Here is a 25,646-nt window from a genome sequence, read left to right as displayed (position 1 = left end):
TTAATTAAGGAAAAGGCAGTCGTTTTAACAAATGGTGCTGGCATAACTGGATATCCATCTCCAAAAAAAATGAAACAAGACCCATATGTCACACCATGCACAAAAACAAACTCGGAATGGATCAAAGACCTAAATATAAAATCTAAAACGATAAGGATCATGGAAGAAAAAATAGGGACAATGCTAGGAGCTGGAATACCTGGCATAAACAGTATACAAAACATTACTAAAAATCCAGGAAAAAACCCAGATAATTGGGAGCTCCTAACAAATCAAACACCTATGCTCATCCAAAGACTATACCAAAAGACTAAAAAGACCACCTACAGGTACTGGGAAAAAGGTTTTATTTATATTTCCGATCAGCGCCTGAACTCTAAAATCTACATAATACTGCAAAAACTCAACTACAAAAAGAAAAATAGCCCAATTAAAAAATGGGCAAAGGATATTAACAGGCACTACACTAAAGACGACATCCAGGTAGCTAACAGATACATGAGGAAATGCTCACAATCATTAGCCATTAGAGAAATCCAAATCAAAACTACAATGAGATTCCATCTCACTCCAAAAAGGCTGGCATTAACCCAAAAAACACAAAATAATAAATGTTGGAGAGGTTGTGGAGAGACTGGAACACTTATATACTGCTGGTGGGAAGGTAAAATGGTACAACCACTTTGGAAATCGATTTGGTGCTTCTTTAAGAAATTAGAAATACCACAGGATCCAGAAATCCCACTCCTTGGAATATATCCTAGAGAAATAAAAGCCTTTACACGAACAGGTATATGGACACCCATGTTCACTGCAGCACTGTTCACAATAGCAAAAATTTGGAAGCAACCAAGGTGCCCATCAACGGATGAATGGATAAATAAATTATGGTATATTTACACAATGGAATACTACACATTGATAAAGAACAATGATGAATCCATGAAACATTTCATAACGTAGAGAAATCTGGAAGATATTATAAAAACAACCAAACCCAGTTGGAAGATATTATGCTGAGTGAAATTAGTCAGTTGCAAAAGGACAAATATTGTATAAGACCACTATTATAAGAACTGGAGAAATAGTTTAAACAGAGAAGAAAATATTCTTTGATGGTTACGACAGGGGGGAGGGAGAGAGGGAGGGGAGAGGAATTTTCACTAATTAGATAGTAAAAAAAAAAAAATTAGATAGTAGACAAGAACTGTTTTAGGTGTAGGGAAAGACAACACACAATACAGGAGAGGTCGATACAATTGGACTAAACCACAAGCAAAAAAGTTTCCTGAATAAACCGAATGCTTTGAAGGCCAGAGAAGCAAGGGTGTGGGTTTTGGGGACCATGGCTTCAGGGGACATCTAAGTCAATTGGCATAATAAAACCTATTAAGAAAATGTTCTGCATCCCACTTTGGAGAGTGGCGCCTGGGGTCTTAAACGCTAGCAAGCGGCCTCCTAAGATACATCAATTGGTCTCAACCCATCTGGAGTAAGGAAGAATGAAGAACACCAAAGACACAAGGTAATTATGAGCCTAAGAGACAGAAAGGACCACATAAACCAGAGACTACATCAGCCTGAGACTAGAAGAACTAGACGGCGCCTGGCCACAACTGATGACTGCCCTGAGTGGGAACACAACAGAGAACCCCTGAGGGAGCAGGAGAGCAGTGGGATGCAGACCCCAAGTTCTCGTAAAAAGACCAGACTTAATGGTCAGACTGGGACTAGAAGGACCCCAGTGGTCCTGGTGCCCAGACCTTCTGTTAGCCCAAGACAGGAACCATTCCCAAAGCCAACCCTTCAGACAGTGATTGGACTGGAATATGGGATGGAAAATGATACTGGTGAAGAATGAGCTTCTTGGATCAAGTAGACACATGAGACTATGTGGCATCTCCTGTCTGGAGGGGAGATGAGAAGGCGGAGGGGGAGAGAAGCTGGCTGAATGGACACAGGAATACAGGGTGGAGAGAAGGAATGTGCTGTCTCATTAGTGGGAGAACAACTAGGATTAAAAAAAAAAGATTACTTAGCAAAAAAAAAAAAAAAACCCAGTGCCGTCGAAGGTGTATATAAATTTTTGTATGAGAGACTGACTTGATTTGTAAACTTTCACTTAAAAAAAAGCAACATAAAAATTAATATAAAAAAAAGTTCCAAAACTGATGGATAATTCATTTAGTGTATCATTCCCAAATGTGACATGAGGACTATTTACAGAAATTCAGCATTCTATTCTCTTTTCTTTTCAACTATTGGCTAAGCATGTATTGTGAGAATAGATTTACAGTCTTGGATGCACTGAATTACAATTCTCTAAACGTGATATTTTAAACGTGATATAGCCAGCTCCTATGTTTAAAGATAAATAAATAATAATAGAATAAATTATTAGTCATTTGTGTGTTATAACCGAGCATTTATGTATAAAACCAAAAAAACCCAAACCCAGTGCCGTAGAGTCGATTCCAACTCATAGCGACCCTACAGGACAGAGTAGAACTGCCCCACAGAGCTTCCAAGGAGCGTCTGGTGGATTCAAACTGCCGACCCTTTGGTTAGCAGCAGTGGCACTTAACAACTACACCACCAGGGTTTCCCATTTATGTATGGAAGATGGATTTTCTTGGAAGGGGGAGGGAATGTAATTACAGACACTCATGGAAATGGTAATTCCTTTCTATTAAAAGAAGATTGTAAAGCAGAATATAACAAAGATACCTGATTAAATTAATGTGAAATGTTCAGTAGTATAATCTTCATCTTAACTGAGAGATTTTTTACAAATTAATCTGAGTAATTTCAGTTTTAAAAAAAAATCTATCAAGTCTTTGCCTTTATTAATGAAACACTTTGATTTGGGTCCCTTTTAAAGGACTACTTTACAGTGAGCTATGAGCTAAGATCATATCCCAATCTTTGCAATACCAAATAGTATGTTCTCAAAATACTACCGCCAATCCAAATAGCATGAATCATCCATTTCCTATCATTTCGAGTTTCTTTAACAATGAAACTAAAGAAAATCTGATAATAACTTCAACTATTTTTGTATTAATGAAGCCAGGAATTTTAAAACCAACTATTTTATTAAGACTCTTCCATACCTATCTGTATCATCTGAGGAAAATGTCTGACATACGTGGGCTTAAAAGAGTGACAATATTATCCATAACTACGTATCCATAGTGTCACCACATAAACTGAGTATAGAGGAAGTGCAAGGGACACTTTTATTTTGGTGTTCAAGCCCTTGGGGAAATGATAGCTATTTTTTATTAGAATGGGCCATTGGAAGCAGGTGGTGCTTAACCTCAGTCAGCCAACAAGATGCTGGAATTTTGTAGCAAGTTTTCAAAGATGGTGGAGATCAATAGCAATTAGGCCACAGAACAAACATTCTATTATTGGTTCTTTTAAGACGGGTTACCAAATTCTCTACTTAACAATTTTAACTTTAGCAGTGATAGTGCTTTGCCTTTATCAAGATCAGTGATAACCTTGAACGTCTCATTTACCAGGAGGTCTGAGGATAGAACAGACAAGTTGGATGTGCACAGCCCAACTCCAGGAGGCACTGCTCAGCAAGATCAGTTTGTAAACAGTACCCTCTGGAGTTATCAATGTAGCATCCCTGCCAGAGGTATAGTATACTACCCAGACTTTGGTCAGAAAGACTTGGATTTACCAGGATTTGAAGACGAAGGTGTAATTTTCATTATGTTGTTGGCATTAGGTGCTGTTGAGTTGATTTTGACTCAGAATATCTTAATAACTGACACCAGTTAAGATCTTAATGTATGTTGAGCACTGTTTTAGTCATTTACTCTCTCTAAGAACCCTGTGAAGTAAAACCATTTTGTCCCTAACTTGTTTTATTGTGTCTGGAAGGCAGAAGTGACACCTGGATAACCAGTGAGCATCTTACAACAATAAAGGAAACAGATAAAAACAAATGTTAAGAATGGCAGAGTAGAAATAAAGAAATACAGGTAGTCTCCAATTTACCACATATTAGAGTTATGGCATACTGCACTTACAATCATCCTTTTGTGTGTGTGTGGTGTGCGTGTGTGTATACCTCTTAGTAATATGTACTACACACAACGTTGCAGCTTGTAATTTGTTGATGCTGGCATTCTCATGCCAACCCCCAAAGACAAATAAAGATCATATTCATACAGATACTGATAATAAAAGGTAATAATAATGAAAACTTAAAAAAGAAATGAAGTATTCGACTTACTTCAGAGCCGACTTCCAACTTAGTCGTTGGAATGGTAAGTTGGGGACTACCTGAAAAGAAAAATAAATGACTATTTTTCTTTTATCTAAGTCAGATTTTCTGTTACTTTTGCTGAAAGCGTTTTTTAAGGATGCAGTAAAGAGCCTGGGTGGTGCAGTGGCTAAGTGCTCAGCTGGTAACCAAAAAGTTCACAACTCAAACCCCTCAGCGCTCCTCAGGAGAAAGATGCAACAGTGTGCTTCTGTAAAGATCAAAACCAAAGCAAACCCATTGCATCCAGTCGATTCTGACTCATAAGGACCCTATAGAACAGTGTAAAACTGCCCCAGAGCACTTCCAAGGCTATAATCTTTACAGAAGCAAACTACCACAACTTTCTCCAGCTCCAACTGCCACTCTTCGATCTTTTGGTTAGCAGAGGAGTGCTTAACCACTGTACCGCCAGGGCTTCTTCCGTGAAGTTTACAGCCTTGGAAACCCTGTGGGGCAGTTCTACTGTATCCTATAGACTTGAAAGCAATGGCTTTAAGGATGCAGAAAGAAAAAAGTATAGTAAAGAAAAAAGAGTTAAACAGAAAATAGGATTATTTCCAAATGCACTAATTTATATTGAGAAATTTAGCCAAAGTAGAGTAAATATTTTTAGCTACATCCTCATTGATTCTTAGTGACCCTATAGGATAGTGTAAAACTGCCCCATAGAATTTCCCAGGCTGGAATCTTTACAGGAGCAGATTGCTAGCTCTTTTCTCCTGCAGAGCCACTGGGTGGTTCAAACCCACACGCTTTCCGTTAGCAGCTGAGTGCTTAACCATTGCACCACCAGGACTCCTATAAGTTGTCAATCAACTTGACTGCACACAACAATTACGTTCTACTTATATAAAGTAAAATCTCACAGAAAGTTTGAAATATAGAAATGGAAAGATACACACCATATATTTAGTAGCCAAAGTAAAGCTAGTGAAATGATATCAAAGTCAGACAAAATAAATAAAAATCAAGGCAAAAACAATAGCCTTCCTATGTCACCTGCAACAGGTGAGCCCTGGTGGTGCAGTGGTTAAGAGCTTGGCTGCTAACCAAAAAAGTTGGCAGTTCAAATCCACCAGCCACTCCTCGGAACTAACAAAGATTGTTATGGAATGTTGAAAGCTGATCCTAAAATTCATATAAAAGAGCAATGGGTCAAGAAAGTTTTGAAGATGAATGTTAAAGTAGGGTTACTCTTAGTTATCAAGATTTACTATAAATTTATAATATGTAAAATATTGGGGTATTAGCACAGGGATAGACTAGCAGACCAATGGAACAGAATAGGTGGCCCAGAAAATATCTTCATGTTTATGGAAACTTTATTTATAACATAAACAAATGATTTCAGGAAAGTTGATTACGTACCTGGAAAAAAAACCGACTCCTACCTCACACTGTAAAAAACAATAAATAAATAATTGCAGATGGGTTAAGTATCTATAATGAAAACTAGCACTTTAAAATTTTTAAAAGAAAATAGAAAAGGATATCTTCCTGATGGCAGAATAAGAAAGAACTTTTAAAACAAAAATTTAAAACCAAAACCAAAATGTAAAAGAATAATAAATTTGGCTACATTAAAATTAATGCATACCTTTTGTTCAACAAAAGACAACCTAAACAAAATAAAAATTTCAATATGAAGATAGAGAGCAAATATTTGCTAGGCATATGAAGGACATGGGTTAGTATTTAGTGTGTGTGTGTATGTATATTGTTTTTTCTAAAAATCAATTAAAAATCAACAAAATTTGTAAAAATTTGGCAAAGTGAAGTTACATACTTCTGACAGGACAGCAGTACATGAGAATATTTTTGTAACAATTTTGGAGACCAACTTGGAAATAACAACTAAAAATGAAAATGTGCAGACTCTTTGAACCAATGATTTCACATGTAAGAATATATCCTAAATAAGCTTTTGTATCCATATACCCAGTACCCAGTGCCGTCGAGTTGATTCCGACTCATAGCGACCCTATATGAAGACGTATATATAAAATCTTTATTTCAGCTTTTTATTTATTTTCAGCTATTTATAAATAACTTGGATATATGCATTAAGTTTAAAATTAACAATATTCAAATTTAAAAATTATTTGATTTACATTAACATTTATAATCCTACTTTTGACAAATTAGGAAAGGTAGGGCCCTTTCTTAATTTTGTAAAGATTATATCGTTAAAAAGAGTCATCATTCTACTTATTGAGGAGATTTAGTCTCATTCCTGATAGTAACAGTAATTACTATTACTGAACGAAGTACTGATCTTGGTTAATGTAGAAGGGAAGAAAATGAAATAAGTGCAAAAATTGGAAGGGAAAAAATGAAAATTGAAATTATTTTTGGATGATATGAATGTCTACAACATTATGCGAACGTAGAAAACCTGACGAAAATCAATAGATAACTGTTTAGATCCAATAAGAATTTCTCTTTACCAGTAATACACACAGCAGCAACAACAGTGATATCATTAATAATAACAAAACTAAAAAGTGGCTTGGAGTTAACTTATGAAATAACCAACACATTTACATGAAAATAAAAGAATTTTGAGTATCTATTAAAAGGCGTAAAAGAAGTATGATAAATGTAGAGACATTTCATGCTCCTTAATGGGACAACAACATATAAATCTAATGAATTTCCAATAAAATACATAGCTGTATATTTCTGAAGAACTCAGTATATGTATTCTGACATTCATATGAAAGAATAGAGAATCTCCAATTTTCAAGTCAACTTTGAAAAAGAGTTAAAAGGTCTTTGGTGTTCATTAGTGTCGGCAATAATTATCCACTTCTCTCCTCCAGACTGATTGGCTCCCTTGTGGGAGAGTAGGCCATTGAACTAGTTCTTCCCAATGAGTCATGGGTGGTAATGATGTGTGTCACTTCTAGACTGCACGTTTAATTGCTTTGAGTCACTTTACTGAGTTCTCTTTTCCTTCTGGCCTGACATCCTGAAAAGGTGGGGATAATGACTTCTCCTTTAGCCTGAAATTCTGCAACCATGAAGAGCAGAGACCCTGACAACCTATGGTGGACACATGCAGTGCATGAGAATTAAATCTTAGAGTTTACGATCAATGATATTTTTGTGATGTTTGTTACAACAGCAAAGCCTAACCTATTTTATTTATACAAGCTTGAAATTGCCCTGCTAAATATCAGGGATAATGATTAAAAGAATATGGTATTCGTGTAAGATGAAAGGAACACTGGCATAAAATACAAAGCTCAGAGATAGACTCAGGCATATATGGGGACTAAAAGTGGCACCACAAATCAAAAGAGATTGTTTCACAAATGGAATTTAGAGAATGGCTTCCTGTGTAGAGAAGAAATAACAACCCTGGATTCTTATCTAAATTCATATGCAAAAGTGTATGTCACAGAGGTCCTAGAAGGAAGTAATTGGCATATTCAATGGGGTAGTTAAAAAAAATTAATGAAAAGATCATTTATGAAGTATAAGAAAGTTAAGGGAACCAAAAAATGATGGCGAAGCTAGGGACTGGTCAGAGCACGAATCCATTTTTTTAACCTTCTACCTCATTCTTTCGGGGGCTTGTTTTCCTGAGGATTTGGGGAGTTTTTTTTTTTTTTTAACTCCAAATCATTTCGGTTTGCAGCAGTTTTTATCCTCTAATAATGAAAGTTCCTTTTTTTGTTGTTGTTCTGTACAATAGGAGACTTTCAATTAAAAAATTTTAAAAGAGTTCTGTTTGTTTTCAGTCACAATAAAATGTATGCTAAGAAGCATGTACCAAAAAGACAGAAAATGCCAACAACACTGAAAAAGGCCAATCAGAAAAATCGATTTTTTTCCTCCTGAAATTATGTTCTTTCTGGCTTTATCTCAGAAAGAAAGGATTTCTTTATATAACTGATATAGAAAGCATGTGCTGGCTTGCCCTACTTTCACAGAACTCTTAAATCGTATTAGGCCAGAAATCCTGCCTTATTGTGTAAAACATCTCCTTGAATCTGGGTTATTTCAAATAAAGGATTTAATGAAAGCATAAAGAACTCTTGTCCCTTGAAATATATTTTTTAATGAAAACATAACAAAATACACCCTCCCTCAGGCCCCACTCTGCCCTGAGACCTGAAAATATACTAGGATGTCACTCTGTAGCTTTGAATGTGAAAACCAGTTGCCATCGAGTTGACTCCTAGTCATGAGGATCCCATATGTGTCAGAGTAGAGCTGTGCTCCAAAGGGTTTTCAATGGCTGATTTTCTGAAGGTGGATAACCAGGCCTTTCTTCCAAGGCATCTATGGGCGGATTTGAATTTTCAACCTTTTGGTTAACAGTCAAGTGCATCATTCGTTTTCACCACCCAGGTACTACAGCTTTGAATACAGAATTTTGATATACATGTAAATACAGAATGAAATTAATAGATATAAAATTGTTTACTTTGGGTGGAACCATAAGTTTGGAAAAATTCCAAAATACATCTCATCAATGGCCTCGGCTTAGTTTAGTGGGACTAGCGTTGGCTTTTGAGTCAGATCAGATAAATCACTTTCTTCAGGCGTAGGTGGAAAAGATATCTACCTTGTAGGTTTGTTTTAACAATTGTTGTTGTGCGCCATTGAATCCATTCTGACTCATAGAGACCTTATAGGGCAGAGTATAACTGCCCCATAGAGTTTTCTAGGCTGTCATCTTTATGGGAGCAGATCACCAGGTCTTTTTCTCCCATGGAACAGCTGGTGGTTTCAAATTGCCGAGCTTTTGGTTAGCAGCCAAGAGCTTATCCATTTTGTAAAGATTAGTTTCTTAGTCATGCAGTGCTGCTATAACAGAAATACCACAAGTGAATGGTTTTAACAAAGAGGAGTTTCTTCTCTCACAGTCCAGTAGGCTAGAAGTCCAAATTCAGGACATCAGCTCCAGGGGAAGCCTTTATCTCTTTGTCTGCTCTGGAGGAAGGTGCTTGTCATCAGTCTTCCCTTGGTCTGAGAGCATCTCAGAGCAGGAACCTCAGATCCAAAGGACACGGTCTGCTCCTGGCGCTGCTTTCTTGGTGGTATGAGGTTCCCATGTCTCTTTGCACGCTTCTCTCTTTTATATCTCAAAAGAGATTGGCTTAAGACCTATCTAATCTTGCAGACCTCATCAATATAACTGGTGCTAATCCATCTTGTTACATCATAGTAATAGGATTTACAGCACATAGGGAAATCACATCAGATGATAAAAAGGTAGACAATCATACATGGCAATCATGACCTAGCCAAGGTGACAAGTATTTTCGGGGGACACAATTCAATCCATGACAATTAAAACCCACTGCCGTTGAGTCAATTCTGACTTATAGCGACCCTATAGGACAGAGTAGAGCTGCCCGATAGAGTTTCCAAGGAGTGCCTGGTGGATTCGAACTGCCGACCTTTTGGTTAGCAGCCGTAGTTCTTAATCGCTGCACTATCAGGGATCCCCTAGAATACAATAGTGTTCATTAAATCGAATACATGGTTGTTACTATCCAAGTAAATTGTTAAGTCTATGTAATCTATGTAACAAATCAAGAAGTACACTTTCATAAATTAATGTGTTGGAAAGGAAATGGATAAATTCTTATTTCCTGTCTTGATTGCACCTGTCTTCCCAAGACATCCTCCCCACAATTTCTAAGCCCTACCCCAACACACACATGCACACTGCTTTCTTCCCAAATCCCCCACAACACCTGCACACACATGAGCACACACATGAATTTAGCACACCATCAGTATCATATAATAATAGATTACCACATTTTGGCAATAACCTTGGGTTATCTTGCTGGAAACATCTATTCTAGCTGTGTGAATTTTGGGAATTTATTCAACCTAAAATTTACAGTCTGTTTTTGGTATAATGAAGGTAGTAATACTAACTTTGTCTATTTTGTATGGTTTTGAGTAAAAATAAGATGACAGATTTATATGATTTTTTTAAGTATTTAATTAATATACATCATCAGTAATATGATATACTATTCACTTGATTACAGATGAGTGTATACTTTATGACACTAGAAAATGATTTTTTGAAATGTATTTGGGAAGAAAATTCACTATTTTTTTTCTTAAAAATCAAATGCTGTAAATTGCACTGTACAGAAATTATTTGTATCTGCTCATAAAGTGTTTTACAAATCCTGCCTTGGGAATTCTCTTTCTAAAGCTTTATCCATGGTATGTGTCAGTAAAAACTGCTGATCTCAAGCATCTACAATGATCTGTTAGATACAGAGGTAGAAAAGGAGCCCCATAATGGAGCTAGTCACGTAGTCACTCACATTGTACAAGCAGGCTGATTTACAGAGAGAGGACCTCATGAGATCTCACAGTGAGGGTACTTGAAATGGAATCTAAATTACCATAGAATGAATAAATTAGCTCCGTATTAGCTCCATTCTGCTTCCCCTTTTCAAACATCAAATAACTAGGATAAACCTTCAAAAACTAGAACGTTTCACATTCCTTCTCGTTCTATACATTCCTTACCTATTCTATACAGGTAAGAATCTTTGTCCAGAAAAAAAAAGGTTCTGAGAATTCACTTTAAAAACCACTAGTGGCTTTAATATATCCTCTAGAAAATTTGATTTACCAGGAGCTGAAAATTGATACAAATAAGATTACCACACTTGTTAAAAAAAATCTAGTAGCTTTCTTTGGTACTCAGAAAGTCAGCGTAAAATTATTTATAATCACTGAGTACCACAGTAAAAAAGATTTTTAACTTTTTCATGAGAGGAATACAACTTCAGCATGGAAGATAAAGTTATTATAGACTGAAGGTTGGGGTTAATACCCCTAGTTGGAAATTATAGAGGAAGACTGGTGAATAGAACAAATTACAGTGTGCTTACTTCCTCCTTCTAAGGTTTTATTTGCACAGGCTCAGTAAAGTGGAAAACAAATTTTTTTTCCTAAAAATTACAAGTTAACAAGTAGTGATTTATATAAATATGTCAAGTAATGTTTTTCTTGTTTTGTTAATCTGAATAAATTAAGCAATTGATCAAAAGGGTATCAACATATTTACTAGGTGTAAACTGTCAATTACTTCTAGAGGTAATCTTCCATCGTATCAAAAATATTGAGAAGTAAAAAGGAATTAGTATTTGTTCAAAAATTACCACTTTAGCTATTACTAGACAGTTTACCTTTGTTACTCCTGGCGCTTAAAAAACACACTCATTTAGACTTGAAACTGATAGAAGCAATTGAAAGGAAGGAAAATAAAATAATACACTAGGAAATATGCATCACTACTTTGGCTAGGAAACGCTGGTGGCGTAGTGGTTAAGTGCTATGGCTGCTAACCAAAGGGTCAACAGTTTGAATCCACCAGCGGTCCTTGGAAACTCTATGGGGCAGTTCTACTCTGTCCTATAGGGTCGCTATGAGTCAGAATCAACTTGACGGCACTGGGTTTGGTTTGGTTTTTTTTGACTTTGGCTATTGACAGGTATTAGGACATTAATAAGACTTTCCATAATGACTGAATTTGGAAATACTAATCAATCAGGCAGACAAAATTATCTGTTTTATAGAGCAAAAGCTGTTTAACTAGTGGAAGTCAAGGGCTAAACTATGTTTAGGCAATATCAAAAAATGTCTAAACATTTTATAAACTTGAAAAGCTGAAATAGTTGTTATAAATTATCTTGTTAAATGTTTTCATTTCATATATGAGGAAAGACAAACCAGAGAGCTTTAATGATTGGCTTGACATCTCACAGGGCTAGAAGTCAGGATTCCTGGCTTTTAAAATCCACCTTGATTTCACATTAGACTTTTCTTAGATTTGGAATGAGTGATTGGTGCTAGGTAATAAATTCTGAGATGATAGACCGTCAGGCCTAAATATGTGTCTATCTAACACCAATTCAGACTTGATTGGCTAGCGCCAATAACCTGCAGCTTTGGTGTGTAATATCAACGGGAACTTATAAATGCAAAGAAATATAAGTGTTGCGAAATGTATTCACTCTATGCTTTTTTCCTTACAAAAATATCATGAAAAAAAGAAAAAATGACAAAGGCAGAAATAGATTATTGGGGGAAAGTATGGCTCAAGAGTAAAAAAAGGCAATAAGAAAGATGTATCCTAACATGTTATCTTTTTTAGGTTACAGTGTAATTTAGCTGTGGATGTCTTCATCTTTGACCCTTAGTGCAGCAAGTGCAAATTAACATTAGCTTGAGATAGAATCGCTTATCAAATAATTTTTCTAACCCAAGTCTAAGATAGTAGCTTTGTATTAGTTTTAAGCATATGTAAAGTTTTAAATCTAAGCATCGCAAAGGAAATTCTATGGTCACTATGACTTGGAATCGACTCCACGGTGATGGGTTACATGTGGTTAAATTAAAGTAGCAATTCTAGCCATTTTATTCTGATGCTGTATTTTAAAAACGTTTAAAATGAATATTTCCATGCATGAGTCAATGCCTAAGCAATCTTATTAATAAGGAAGTCTAAAGTGTTCATGACTGAATAGAGCCCTGGACTTAAAATCAGAGGGTCAAAATTCATTGTCTGCCTGGCCACTTAAGAATTTGGCAAGTTAAGACACCCAAGCTGTAGTTTTCTCATCTGTACAATAGAATTTATACTAACCTTAATTCTTGTGAGAAAATGAGTGTAAATGTTCTATTAATTGTGATGCTTTCTTAAAAAAAGTACTTCTTTTAAAAAAAGACATAGATATAAGTATTTTTCTTCCTACGTTTCTCCCTCTTCTTTCTCTTTCCTTTCAAATATTCATTGTTACATCCTCTGCCACAGTTTCTTAAATATTCAAGAATGGCTGTATGTTCCTTTTACACATGAATGATAAATAGGATGTGACATTTTCCACTCAGATATTTGCAGACATTTTCCTTTTGACTTCTGGCATTGAATGCTGCTTTCTGAGGTCAGCCTGTTTCTTGCACTATTACCAGGGACTTATTTTTTCCCCAGATCCATAAAGAATGTTTTCTATACCTTTGAAGTTCAATAGCTTAAATAAAATTTATCGTTGTATCAATCCAACAGCGTTTTTTAGAATACAGGATGCTCGCCAGATCCTTGGATTTACTCTTCCATTATTTCAAAGGAATATTTTATTTTTTTAAATAAATGTTATTTTTCATTCTTTTGCATTTATTTTTTTAGAGAAACCAATTACGTTGAACTGTATTTTCCTTTTCTATGTGTCTGTCAGTGTTCTCCCTTTAATTTCTTTAATCCCCTTTTTTCCTCTTATATCATCTCAAGCCTTTCTTTCCATTGTGGCAATAATATTAATTTCTATTTTATCTAGTTTTTTTCCATGCTGCTTCTAACTAATGGTTTTGAAATGGAATTGTTTCTTTAGCTGTGTAATCTCTATTTGTTTTAATCTATTATTTTTAAATGTCATTTTTTAACTAGCGAGAACTCTGTTATCTCCTTCCTATTACTCCATCTTCTCCTTTGTAGTCTTCAGTTGTAGGTACGTGATGCAATCTAGAATAAATATTGTCTCTAGGGTTTATCCTTATTCTTTTAATAAAATCAAAGAAGCACAAGTTTCAAAACTTTTAAGAAACCTAGAGATTTGTCAAAACTTTATTTTACTGCCTGTTTATTTATTCCAAACCAAAGGACAAAACATCTTCACAAGCCCTCTGTGTGTGTGACTTTTTTGTTTGTTTGTTTCAAAGGCTGGTGCAGATCTTAAATCGCTGCGCCTCCTTTTGGAGACAGTGAACACGGAGAGTTTTGTCTGCATTCAGGAATAGGCTTCAAATGACAAAGGCATTCCGAACCTGAGATTGGTAGTGATGACTATTACAATTCAATCAACTCCTTTGAGCCCACTTCAATGAACACGTATCTTTCTTCCTTTACTAAAAGCAGTAAAGACAAAATCATCTTTGAACAGAGAGAAACTTCTCAAGAACTTCACAGGTATCGCCCTTTGAAGCACGTAAATTTGGCCTTCAAGAAGGAAGCAGACAGTATGATGACTTGAGGACATTAATTAGCAAGTTTTTTATTCCACCTCTATTAACCAAGTGAGAAAAACAACAACAGCAACAACAAAACTTTAAACATCTGGAGTGTTGGTAGGGGTTTCAGGCTTGCAAAAGAGAAATATGACCTATAAAAGGGGTTTTCTCCCAGAGTAAGTTGACGTGCCCGTAGCTTCTATTGGCTCTAAGTAGTGAATTTTCCTTTACTCCCTCCCTACTATGTTGGCATCTTGTTTTTCCCTCCATCCCAGATACTGTGAGAGATGGAACAATTCTGTCTGCTTTGAAGGAAGGAGACAGAGCTCCATTAGAGCTGTGTGTGGCCCTAGTTGACCGGGCTTTGTTCCCTTTTTTGAGATTTAATCAAATGCTTTATGCCAGCTACAAAGCCAAGGTGTGTCCTGTTCCTATATAAAGATATTCTAAGCTTTGAACATTCTTCCTATTCCATCTTAACCCAAAAGAGTCCTGGAAAATGGGAAGCCCTGGCTGTTTTTCCTGATTCTGCTGAGAGCCTCAAATTTTTGTGATGATGAGCTGAGGCTACCACTCTCAAGTGTTTAATTTAACTTTTTCTTGTGGCTGGCTACTCTTTATTCTGTAGTGGGGAGATTTAATGAGACTTCACAGAGGTTTTCTGACTCATCCCTCTTTCCCTGCTAGATTCTGAGATGTACTGTGGTTAGGATGCTGTGAAATTGTGCGTTACAAAAATCGGCCTCTTCATTCCTAGACAACACTTTATGGGTTTTCTGTGATGAGGTTGTTAACCAGTGGCTTGTTGGACTGCTGCTGGTTAACATTTTCCCAGATTTTTTTTTTTTTTTTTTTTTTGCTAATTTCTCTAGATACTAAAAGGGATACTCTGAGATCTGTCTTCATTTTCTTATTTTCACTTTGGTGGTTATTTTTCTGTGAAGGTCTTTCAAGTAGGACAGATTGGTTTAAATGGGTTTGTTTATACTTATTTAAAAGTTTATATTACTAGCTGTCCTCTCACAATATCAAGGAAATATATTAGATGACCAATAACTAAGAAACCAATCACTGTGCCTGTTTTGACTCACTATTGTATACATTCTTCCTGGCAGACTGCTTAACTAACAGTAGGGTGAGAAATATTTGTTTTTCAGTGAATAAGAAGATAGATGTGTGAATTGATAGATGAATGGGTGAATTGGAAAAAATAATGATTTGATCTTGCATGAATAGCTTCTTCAGTGATGTTAAAGATGGAAGGTAAATACTGGGGAAAAATATATTGAGTTCAGTTTAAATAATGCATCATATGTTGGTTTTGCAATTTTATTGCTATTTATTCTTATTGCCTATTTCTTACGTAAAGGAAACAGAAAGGGAGTAAAATAATAGATGGAATAAAATAGTAGATGAACAGAGAGGGAATAAAATAATTTACAATGACATTTAGTTGTCTAGCAAGCGTTCTTTTGCAATCCTGGTAATGGGCAATTGTTGGCAAACAGCTTCTTGTATTTCAAAGGACTGTTAAACGTGTTATTTCCTAAATTTATACTAGAATTTTATTATTTTTATCTGTGTCTTTCTTCCTACCTTTGTAGTCTCATTTACCCCCTTTTTGGCCTAAAAATCAACAGTTGAATAACATTGATTTGTATTTCTTCCATACCTCCCTTGTTACTAGCCTATCATTATACTTAGCATAATGTGTTGCAAGTATCTGTACTTTTATCAGTCTTACTGTAAGATCATTTGCTCCTTTAGGGCTCAGTACATGTTTTCTTCATCTCAGTATCCACAAGTTGCAATAAGGTGTTTATCACTTGATAAAAACAATAAATTAATGAACAAATCAACTAAACATTTAATAAATGGCGTTATATATTCTGTGACTTTTTTATTTAAATCTTTCAGTTAAAACTCAGGTAATGGGTGAAATAAAGATTGCATTGAAGAAGGAGATGAAGACAGATGGTGAACAGCTAATAGTTGAGATCCTCCAATGCAGAAATATCACTTACAAATTTAAATCTCCTGATCACTTACCAGGTATCTAATTTTATGATAACGTGCAATATAATATATTGAAGAATTCATTAGGGATATAGTCTAAGTATACTGAAAAATCCTAACTAAAATTTGGGCTGTATACCAAATATAGCTGAAAAAAAAAGCCAAATAGGATTTTAATAATTGTTTGTATATAGGAGAAGTAGCTAAATCTTTATGTCCAGTTTTTAGCTAGCTATTTTTCAATATATAGACTTAGAGGATATAGTTATTATACTACAGGAAAATGAATTTAAATCACTAAGAAAATTGGTGCATCTTTTTATAGCTTTTAAGTTGTCTGAAATAAATTTTATACAATCTGCTGGGTTTGCTTAAAATGTAGCACGAGCCCTCAGTATACAATTATAATTCTTTCAATAGAAAGTGTTATCCTTGTTGGACACTTAACAGGATGATTTCTTATTTTCAGATTTGTATGTGAAAATATATGTGTTAAACATCTCTACCCAAAAAAAAGTGATCAAGAAAAAAACACGAGTATGTAGACATGATCGAGAGCCTTCATTCAATGAAACTTTTAGATTCAGCCTAAGTCCTGCTGGACATTCTCTTCAGGTAACTGTGTTATACAATTACTATCTTAAAATTTTTATTCATAATTTGTCTTTATTTTCCATTCAATTATTCAGTACTTATATACTGATCATATACTATGTGACATTTGACAAGTCAGTTAATCCTAAAATGTATATTCCCAGAGGGTCCTTAGAATTGAACACCCTACCCAACCCATTCAGTTGGTTGCCAAGTCTCCTCTAGTCTGTTAAGTTTCTTTTACATAGGTTTCTTTTACTTCCATACTCACTGCCACTGCTCCTCTTTAGGCCTCCATCTTTGTTACACAGACATGTCAGCAGTGTACCTGACCTATTTGTCACCCATGTCTTGCCCCTTTAATTCATTTCATCACAGTGCTGCTGGAGTTATCTTTTAAAAACATTGGTTAGGTCATATTAAAACCCCTCAATAATTAGCCATTATTAGCTCATTCAGAGTACTAAGGTGAGTTCTAATTTTATCGATTTAATCTCATCTCCTTTTATACTCCAGTCACAGCAGAATCTTTTCAAATCAGGTTAAGCCCCAAGCCTTTGCTCATAGTTTCCCTCCTCTTTAAAGCTCCTTTCTCCATTTCTCTCCATCCATCACAAAGCCCCACATCTTTCAGTGTAAACTCAGTGACTTTACTGTTAACCCTATATGTAATTCATCATACCTTAGTCACATAAGATTTGGCTTAATAATACCAGCAATCTCATACTGCCTGGTACAATAATTTATATACTTACGTGTCACAGCTTCTATACTGATACACACACACATGAAGTTTTATATGTATATTTATATATATATCCTGATGGCTCAGGGATTAAGTGCTCAGCTACTTATCCACCAGATTCTCCATGGGAGAAAGATGTGGCAGTCTGCCCCCATAAAAGATTACAGCCTTGAAAACCCTGTGGGATTGTTCTACTCTGTCCTATAGGGCTGCTATGAGTTGGCGCTGACTCAACAACAGTGGATTTTTATGGGATATGTACATATGACTTGAAAACAATGGGTTTTGTTTACATATATACATATTTTTATTATGTATACACTGTTAATATACTGATATAAGTATTGATATATGTGTGTATGTATGTATCTCTATCTGTATTATTAATATAATGATTAATTCCACCTAACATCCTCTATCTTTCTTTCACCCCATCTCTTTAAAAATATCTTGGATATAAAATCCTAAGGATGTCAACTAATATAAATTCTACACACGATTTAAAAAAAAAAAAAAACTTTGAAAGTGCCTACCGTAGTAAAAAGTAAAGCCACCAGTAAATTAAATACAAAATAAAATTAATGTTATGTTCAGTTCGCTGTATGAAATCTAATTTACTTACTCAGTTCTCAAATTTCTGAGTTAGTATTTTATAAACTAGTAAAAAAAAAAAAGCATCTCACAAAGTTATTTTGTGGAACTTTCCATCAGTTTAAGCAAAAATCTAGTCAGCATTAGTTGCTATACATTTTATACTTAGATTCTCATATCCTTCAGGATGTGGCTTTTCCTTTGGGAACCAATAAGAAATGTTGATGTAAATTAATTTATTATATGCAAATCTTTGAGAACATCTGGTTATTAGTTCTCTTACAAGGATGCCTGCTGTTTCCTTCCGCCACTACCCTCTCTTCTCTGTGCTACTTCTTTGATGATCAAATATTCTTAAGAGAGATTGAAAAATATATACATATACATAATTTTGGATATTTTTTCTAGATTTTACTTTTCTCCAATGGAGGAAAGTTTATGAAGAAAACCTTGATTGGTGAAGCCTGTATTTGGCTTGACAAAGTGGATCTAAGAAAAAGAATAGTCAACTGGCACAAACTTTTGGTCAGTCCGACTCAAACCCATTGAAGAAATGTATCTGCTCAGGGCATAGAAACTGCTCTAAATAGCTTCAAATCAAGATCAGAGTTGGATACGATTGTACTAAGCTATGTTTTCAGTGGCAAACATGAGAGGGGGCACAACAGGCAAAAACATACTTAAAGCCTTGTAAATTTGTTGTTGTGGAACACAGAATAAGACTCAAACGAAAAAGTTCATGTGTCAAGGAAAAATAAAAGGAGTTTTGAGACCTTTTATTTCTTATGGCTTTTAAGAGAAACTGAGAGAAATGTTGAATATGTAAATGAAAATCACTGAGCAGAGTTGAGCTGCAGCTAAAGGCACGGACTCAAAAATCAATATGGTTTTCAAAGCTGCACATTTATGCAAAAGAACTTTGGTCAAAAGGAAAGAACTGACACAACAAATCTCAGATTTCAGAAAGCCAAAAATCTTTCTTCTTCAACTTGTACTCTCAGATAATTTACTGTTTTGAGATTCTGACATAGGATACACATATGATATGTGTCCAGGTTTGGAAGTGAGATAGTTACATTGCTAGAAAAAAAAGGAAGAAGAGAGGTGGAATTTATGGCTTGTAGACCATATTGTACAGGTTTTCTCTTGTGTCTACATGCTAAAAGAATATTAAACATCAATTTTGATATCCATGTGGTAAAAGCACCTTTGTTGCAGTATAATATGGAATAATTATAGAGTGGCTAGGTAGAAATGAAATTACATTTATTCTAGAAATGACGCCATCATTTTTCCACATCTTGATGACTGGCTAACAAAGAAAAATACTGCCCACAAAATATTGGAACCTGGGTCGAAACATAAAAATCTTCAGAGTTTACCCTTAAGCCAAGGCATTTTCAATCTACGTACCAAAGGACTCAGATTAAATTGATACGTTCTAGCAAGCATGAAAACTTTTTCTTCATGAAATTGCAAATAAATATACTATCCCACATATTCCATTTCTCTTGAATGATGTATTGACAGAGAGAGATAATTCTTTCTCCGGCAAACAAATCATATTAATCTTGTGACTTTAACTAAATTGGTGTCAGTTCTTACTCTTCTGTAATGTCTTTTCTTTTTCCTCAAATACATTGAGTGATTGTAAGGAAAACCCTGACACCAAACTCAAGTTCTCTCTAGTGCTGTTTAGTAACAATATCACAGTGATGAAGTTCATCGGTGTTGTGAAAATATGTGAAAATTTAGCATTATATTGAGGTCAAAATATACTGTGAGCTATTTTAATAACATAGAATAAAATTACCAATGTCTAAATCATTAAAATGAAGCTGTTATCTTCTCCATCAACCAACAACCTTAATAAAGAAAGTACCATGGGGTTAAAAGCCTGGTTCCTTGTCTTGGCTCTGCCACTGACCGTGTCACCTTGCACATGTCACTTAAGCGCACTTTCCCTTGGTTTTCTTATCTGCAGGATAAAAGTAATTATGTATCCCCAGGCTTCTTAATGGGATATTGGGGTGATCAAACCATGTTATCTATGAAAGAAAATGAAAGCACATTTCCAAATATAGTTTTACACACAAAAGCGAGGAACAATTATTACACAGTTTTTTAATTCTCAAATTTTATATGTGAAAAACCATCCTCTAAACCAATGGCAAGCAATGGCATGGATGAAAGCAGAAAATTTGCTCCAAAACTCTCTTCTTCCTTTTCTTTAAAATGTCAGCTTTCATTTAAACCTAAAAAAGAGTGAAGAATTAAACAAAAAAATTATTGCAATTTTTTTTATCATAAATTAAATGAATTATACTGATTTTTTTTGGTTTTTGATCTTCTTATCCCATCCCCAGATTCCATCCAAAAATAGGTGCTTCTCTGAGAATTCTGACCTTAAAAACTGCTGCTTTGTTCAAAAGTGAGGGAGTAGTGGGATGAGGAAATCACCTCTAAATACATTGGTTGGATATGGAATTCTCTCATTTTTAGAGAGAGAAAGAAAAAAAAAAAAAAAAAACCTTAAATTTGAGAAGAATTTAATATAAAACACTAAAAATAAAAGAATTTCTAATACATCCCAGGCCACATATCTTTATTATATTCATTAAAAAAAAAAATACAGATTTACTTTTTCCTGAGAAAGATAACCATTTCATTTATTCTCTTTGTTTTTTATCTTCACCTCCCCTGACAATGCAATGTCATTTACCATTGATGTTGCTCTAGAGTGAGCATGGGGAGAGAATGGATCATTTGATCATTTGATATTGCTAGAATTTTATTTTTAGAGACAACTAGATCTGCTGATGGTTGCTATGGATACTTCCAACAGACGCTAGCACTTGAGGAAGCCTATAATTATCATTCATAATTGAGGAAGAGAAGGGTCCAGGAAGATCTCCTTCTTATATAAAAAGGCTCTGCTATTTGCCATTAAAAAGAAACCCCAGCTCACCTTTGGTCCCTTTCTGCAGCCACTTGCATCCAGATGTAGGCTTGAAAGATTGTAAGACCGTTAGTTAATTCACTCCAATTGCAATTCATTTTGGAATAATACAAATGGAGGGGCCACCAAAACAAAGAACATCCCTTGGTAGCTATTTGACCTGAAAGAGCTGGAGTCTTTTCATATAGGGGTCCCTAGTTTCCACAGAACTAGTGGTGGGGCCAGGTCAATTATGAGTTAACAACAGGGCTTCTTTCTGTGCACCAGCATCCCCCTTCAGGAAGCATAAGATCCTGCCAACATGTGCCAAGTTTGCAGCTGACCAAACTCTAGGTTGTACTGGAATTATTCTATGCAACACTGATCCTTATATGAATATGTTTCTTCTGAATGATGTTGCTTACCCTTCTTACAATGAAACAATTTCTTTTTTAATTAAAAATAGGGCTCTTGGTGTTTTTTACTTTTTTGTATATATCATAGCACATGATTTTTTGACTATTTTATTTTATTTTATTGGAGTTAGTTTTTTTTTATGCTAGTAGTGACGAAGTTTATAATCTCTAAATAACATGTATTTAGTCTAATCACAACACTAAACTTTGAAAAGCCTTTTAATTTTCCCCACAAGTTCACTGTGACATCAGAGACTAAAATTGCTTCTTGGTTTAAGGTTTGATCCTAAAGAAATTTTCAGATGTAGAAACAAAAGCACAGTGTGAATTTTTATGAAAGACAGGAATTTATAGAATAGTTGTTACAGAAATAGATAACACTAGTAGCAAGAAGTTAGTGTTTTCCCTGTTTTTTTTTTTTTTTTTTCTTAAAATTAAAGAGATTTTTTGGTGACTCTGAGCTCTTTATTTACCATTGCACTTTAACAGAACAGTATCCAAGACTAGGGGCTGAGACTGTCTTTGCTCATTAATATTGCCCATATTTTAATTAATCACACTAATCAAATGCATATTTTCAACATATCATTGGAATTGATTTTGTGGATCACACACATTAAAACTGTCGTATCGTGGGGATATTATAGCTGGTAACCAGCTGCTATTGATTCTTATTAAAGGAATGGTTGTGATAATACTGGTGACAGCAGTAGCGATACTAGTGGTGGTGGTGGTGATGTGAAGTGAAATAAAAGTATATGCTACATTGTGCCCAATTTATCAGAAATTCTTTGATCAATGTTTCATTTCATTAAGATATCGTAAAGATGTTTATAGTATTTTTTTACTTTATTATTTAAATCACAATATTTTTAAAAGCTTATTTTCATTGCTACAATGTCTAATATTCCAAAATCAGCCAACTACAGCGATGTGTGTGTTTATAATTAATATGTGTGCCAGAAGTGATTCCCTCCCCCCTTTTTCTGAGCTTGAAATGGAAGTGAAAGAAAGCTCAATGAATAATTATGAGCTACTTCTTTAATAACTACTTGCCTTTGATGTAATACAAGAATGAATGAGTGAGACAGATATTCTCATTGAATATGGCACATTGATGTTTTCTGTATGTTCTATGTTGTTATTATCATTAAAAGTACCCATTCAACCAAAAATAATTTAATGAAATCCTTATCTGATAGGTAGATTGAGAGCCTTTTCTTAACTAGTTACCCTGTACATAACTATACATTTGGTAAAATAGACAAAGTGGAAATTTTAATTTCAGTTGGCATTTAGCATGTGAATGTAACTGTTGTTTGATTGTGTCTGTATTGTTCAGTAATGTGCTCAGGTGCTCCCACTACTGATTAATGTGTGTGCTGATACCTTAACAAAAACACATCTGTTGTTTAAGGAAAAAAAAAATTTTCTTGTCTGGAAAAATAAAAACTAATAAAACTGATTTCAAAATAAAAAATAAAGTACTTGGAGATAAGTCTTGTTTCTAACTATATGTTGCATGCAATGTTGGTACTTTGCTGTGTTTTTATTTTCTGTTTTACCCAAACCTCTCTGGAAAATCTAGTGAACAAATACTAATTCTTGGGCTAAAGATTGTATAAACTGAACTGAAAACACATGAGAATTGTATAGAAAATGCTTGTAAATCTGTCTTGAGTTTTACTCTATGTAAAAATGTCTTGGTTTTGTGATTGTATACAAGATGTATCTTGATGACTTATGCGAATTGTGTTGTATAAAGGCTGTTACCTCAGCCTTATCAATAAATATGGAAAATATCAACTTTGACTTCTTGTATTCATCAACATGATAGAGTGATAGTTAATATATAGAAATAGAATATAAAACTTTGGGAACATTTTCTCTGGAAATTGTCTCATAAATACATTCACTCATCCAGTTTAAAAATATATTATGAAATATAACACAGATACAGAAAACAGATTTAAACAAATGTATAGCTTAATAAATTACTAAATGTCAAAGCCTCTTGTAATCCACCTTTAAAGTCAAGAAATTTAATTTTGCTAGACATCCCATAATCTCTCTGCTTAATCCATCACTATCACAACTCTCTCTTCCTAAATGTAACCACTATCCTGATTTTTATGATAATTATTTCTAACTTATCACCCACATCTGCCTGCTAAACATCAATATGGTTTTCCTATTTAAAAAAAAAAAAAAAAACTTTCCTAAGCCTTGTTTAATCTACATGTTCTCCCTTGGCCGCATTTTTTTCTCTGCATCTCATTTTTTGAAGAATACCTGGTCTTTCGAGTACAGGGCTCCTGGCAATCTTGATTTACATCTCCTTGGTTTGGTTAACATGTTCTTCTGCCTGTGTTTTGTCTGTAAATTGGTATTTGACTCTACAAACTTGACCTGATCTCTTTTCTTCATTAGTAAGCATGAAATATCTTTTTGTAATATTTGCAGCCACTGATGCTCAATGCCTACAATTGTCGTTATTGCTAGATGAAGTGGAGTTGGTTCTGACTCATAGCGACACTATGTGCAACAGAATGAAACAATGCCTGGTCTTTCACCATCCTTATAATTGTTGTTATGCTTGAGGCCATTGTTGCAGTCACTGTGTCAATCCACCTGGTTGAGGGTCTTCCTCTTTGCCACTGACCCTGTACTTTACCAAGCATGATGTCCTTCTCCAGGGACTGATCCCTCCTCACAACATGTTCAAAGTATGTAGACGCAGTCTCACCATCCTTGCTTCTAAGGAGCATTCTGGCTGTGCTTCCTCCAAGACAGATTCGTTTGTTGTTTTGGCAGTCCATGGTATATTCAAAATTCTTCGCCAGCACCACAATTCTAAGGCATCAATTCTTCTTTGGTCTTCCTTATTCGTTGTCCAGCTTTCACATGCATATGATGTGATTGAAAATACCCTGGCTTGGGTCAGGAGCACCTTAGTCTTCAAGGTAACATCTTTGCTTTTCAACACTTTAAGGAGGTTTTGCAGTAGATTTGCCCAATGCAATGAATCTTTTGATTTCCTGACTCCTGCTTCCATGGGTGTTGGTTGTGGATCCAAGTAAAATGAAGTCCTTGACAACTTCAATCTTTTCTCCGTTTATCATGATATTGGTCCAGTTGCAAGGATTTTTGTTTTTTTTTATGTTGAGGTGTAATCCATACTGAAGGCTATGGTCTTTGATCTTCATTAGTAAGTACTTCAAGTCCTCTTCACTTTCAGCAAGCAAGGTTGTGTCATCTGCATAATGCAGGGTGTTAATGGGTCTTCCTCCAATCCTGATGTCCTATTCTTCTTCATATAGTCCAGTTTCTCGGATTATTTGCTCATCATACAGATTGAATAGGTATGGTAAAAGGATACAACCCTGACGCACACCTTTCCTGACTTTACATCACTCAGTATCCCCTTGTTCTGTCTGAACAACTGCCTCTTGATCTATGTATAGGCTCCTCATGAGTACAATTAAGTGTTGTGGAATTCCCATTCTTCAGAATGTTATCCATCATTTGTTATGATCCACACAGTTGAATACCTTTGTGTAGTCAATAAAACACAGGTAAACATCCTTCTGTTATCCTCTGCTTTCAGCCAGGGTTCATATGACATCAGCAATGATATCCCTGGTTCCACATCCTCTTCTGAATCCAGCCTGAATTTCTGGCAGTTTCTTGTTGAAATACTGCTGCAGCAGCTTTTGAATGATCTTCAGCAAAACTTTGAGAAAAAACAAGTTTAAAGAAAATCAGTATGAAATGCCTATTAGCTAGTGCCTCAGAACTAACCTGAAGTTTAGAATCTGAAATGAAAATACCATGAAAGTAGATTACTGTTACTAAACTGACCGAAAGTATATTAAAATTTATATGAAGATCCTAGAGTCAAGGATGAAAGATAAGTTAGTAAAATCTATAGTTTCTTCCTAACAGATAAATGGTAATCAAAGAAAGAAGTTCCAGGGATGAAATAGGTTAATTAACATTTTTTGCATGTTATTCACTATCAAATGTGTAATCAAATAGCTGGGGCAAATGAGTAATTTGGGA

At 34.9% G+C, this 25,646-nt stretch overlaps 1 protein-coding gene across 1 annotated transcript in view; it reads left to right on the top strand.

Annotated features, from left to right (window-relative positions):
* PCLO (piccolo presynaptic cytomatrix protein) overlaps positions 1 to 19,150 on the top strand; it is a 427,248-nt gene extending 408,098 nt beyond the window's left edge. The window contains exons 23-25 of the mRNA XM_049893053.1: positions 16,202 to 16,336; positions 16,770 to 16,915; positions 18,639 to 19,150. Coding sequence (XP_049749010.1) covers positions 16,202 to 16,336; positions 16,770 to 16,915; positions 18,639 to 18,779 — 422 coding nt within the window. The 3' untranslated portion in view covers positions 18,780 to 19,150. The remainder of the gene's footprint in view (positions 1 to 16,201; positions 16,337 to 16,769; positions 16,916 to 18,638) is intronic.
* The last annotated feature ends 6,496 nt before the right edge of the window (positions 19,151 to 25,646 follow it).

Source organism: Elephas maximus, chromosome 8, assembly GCF_024166365.1.
Source record: "Elephas maximus indicus isolate mEleMax1 chromosome 8, mEleMax1 primary haplotype, whole genome shotgun sequence".
Taxonomy (NCBI): Eukaryota; Metazoa; Chordata; class Mammalia; order Proboscidea; family Elephantidae; genus Elephas; species Elephas maximus.
Note: the sequence above shows the minus strand (reverse complement) of the source record. Positions and strands in the feature narration are given on the sequence as shown.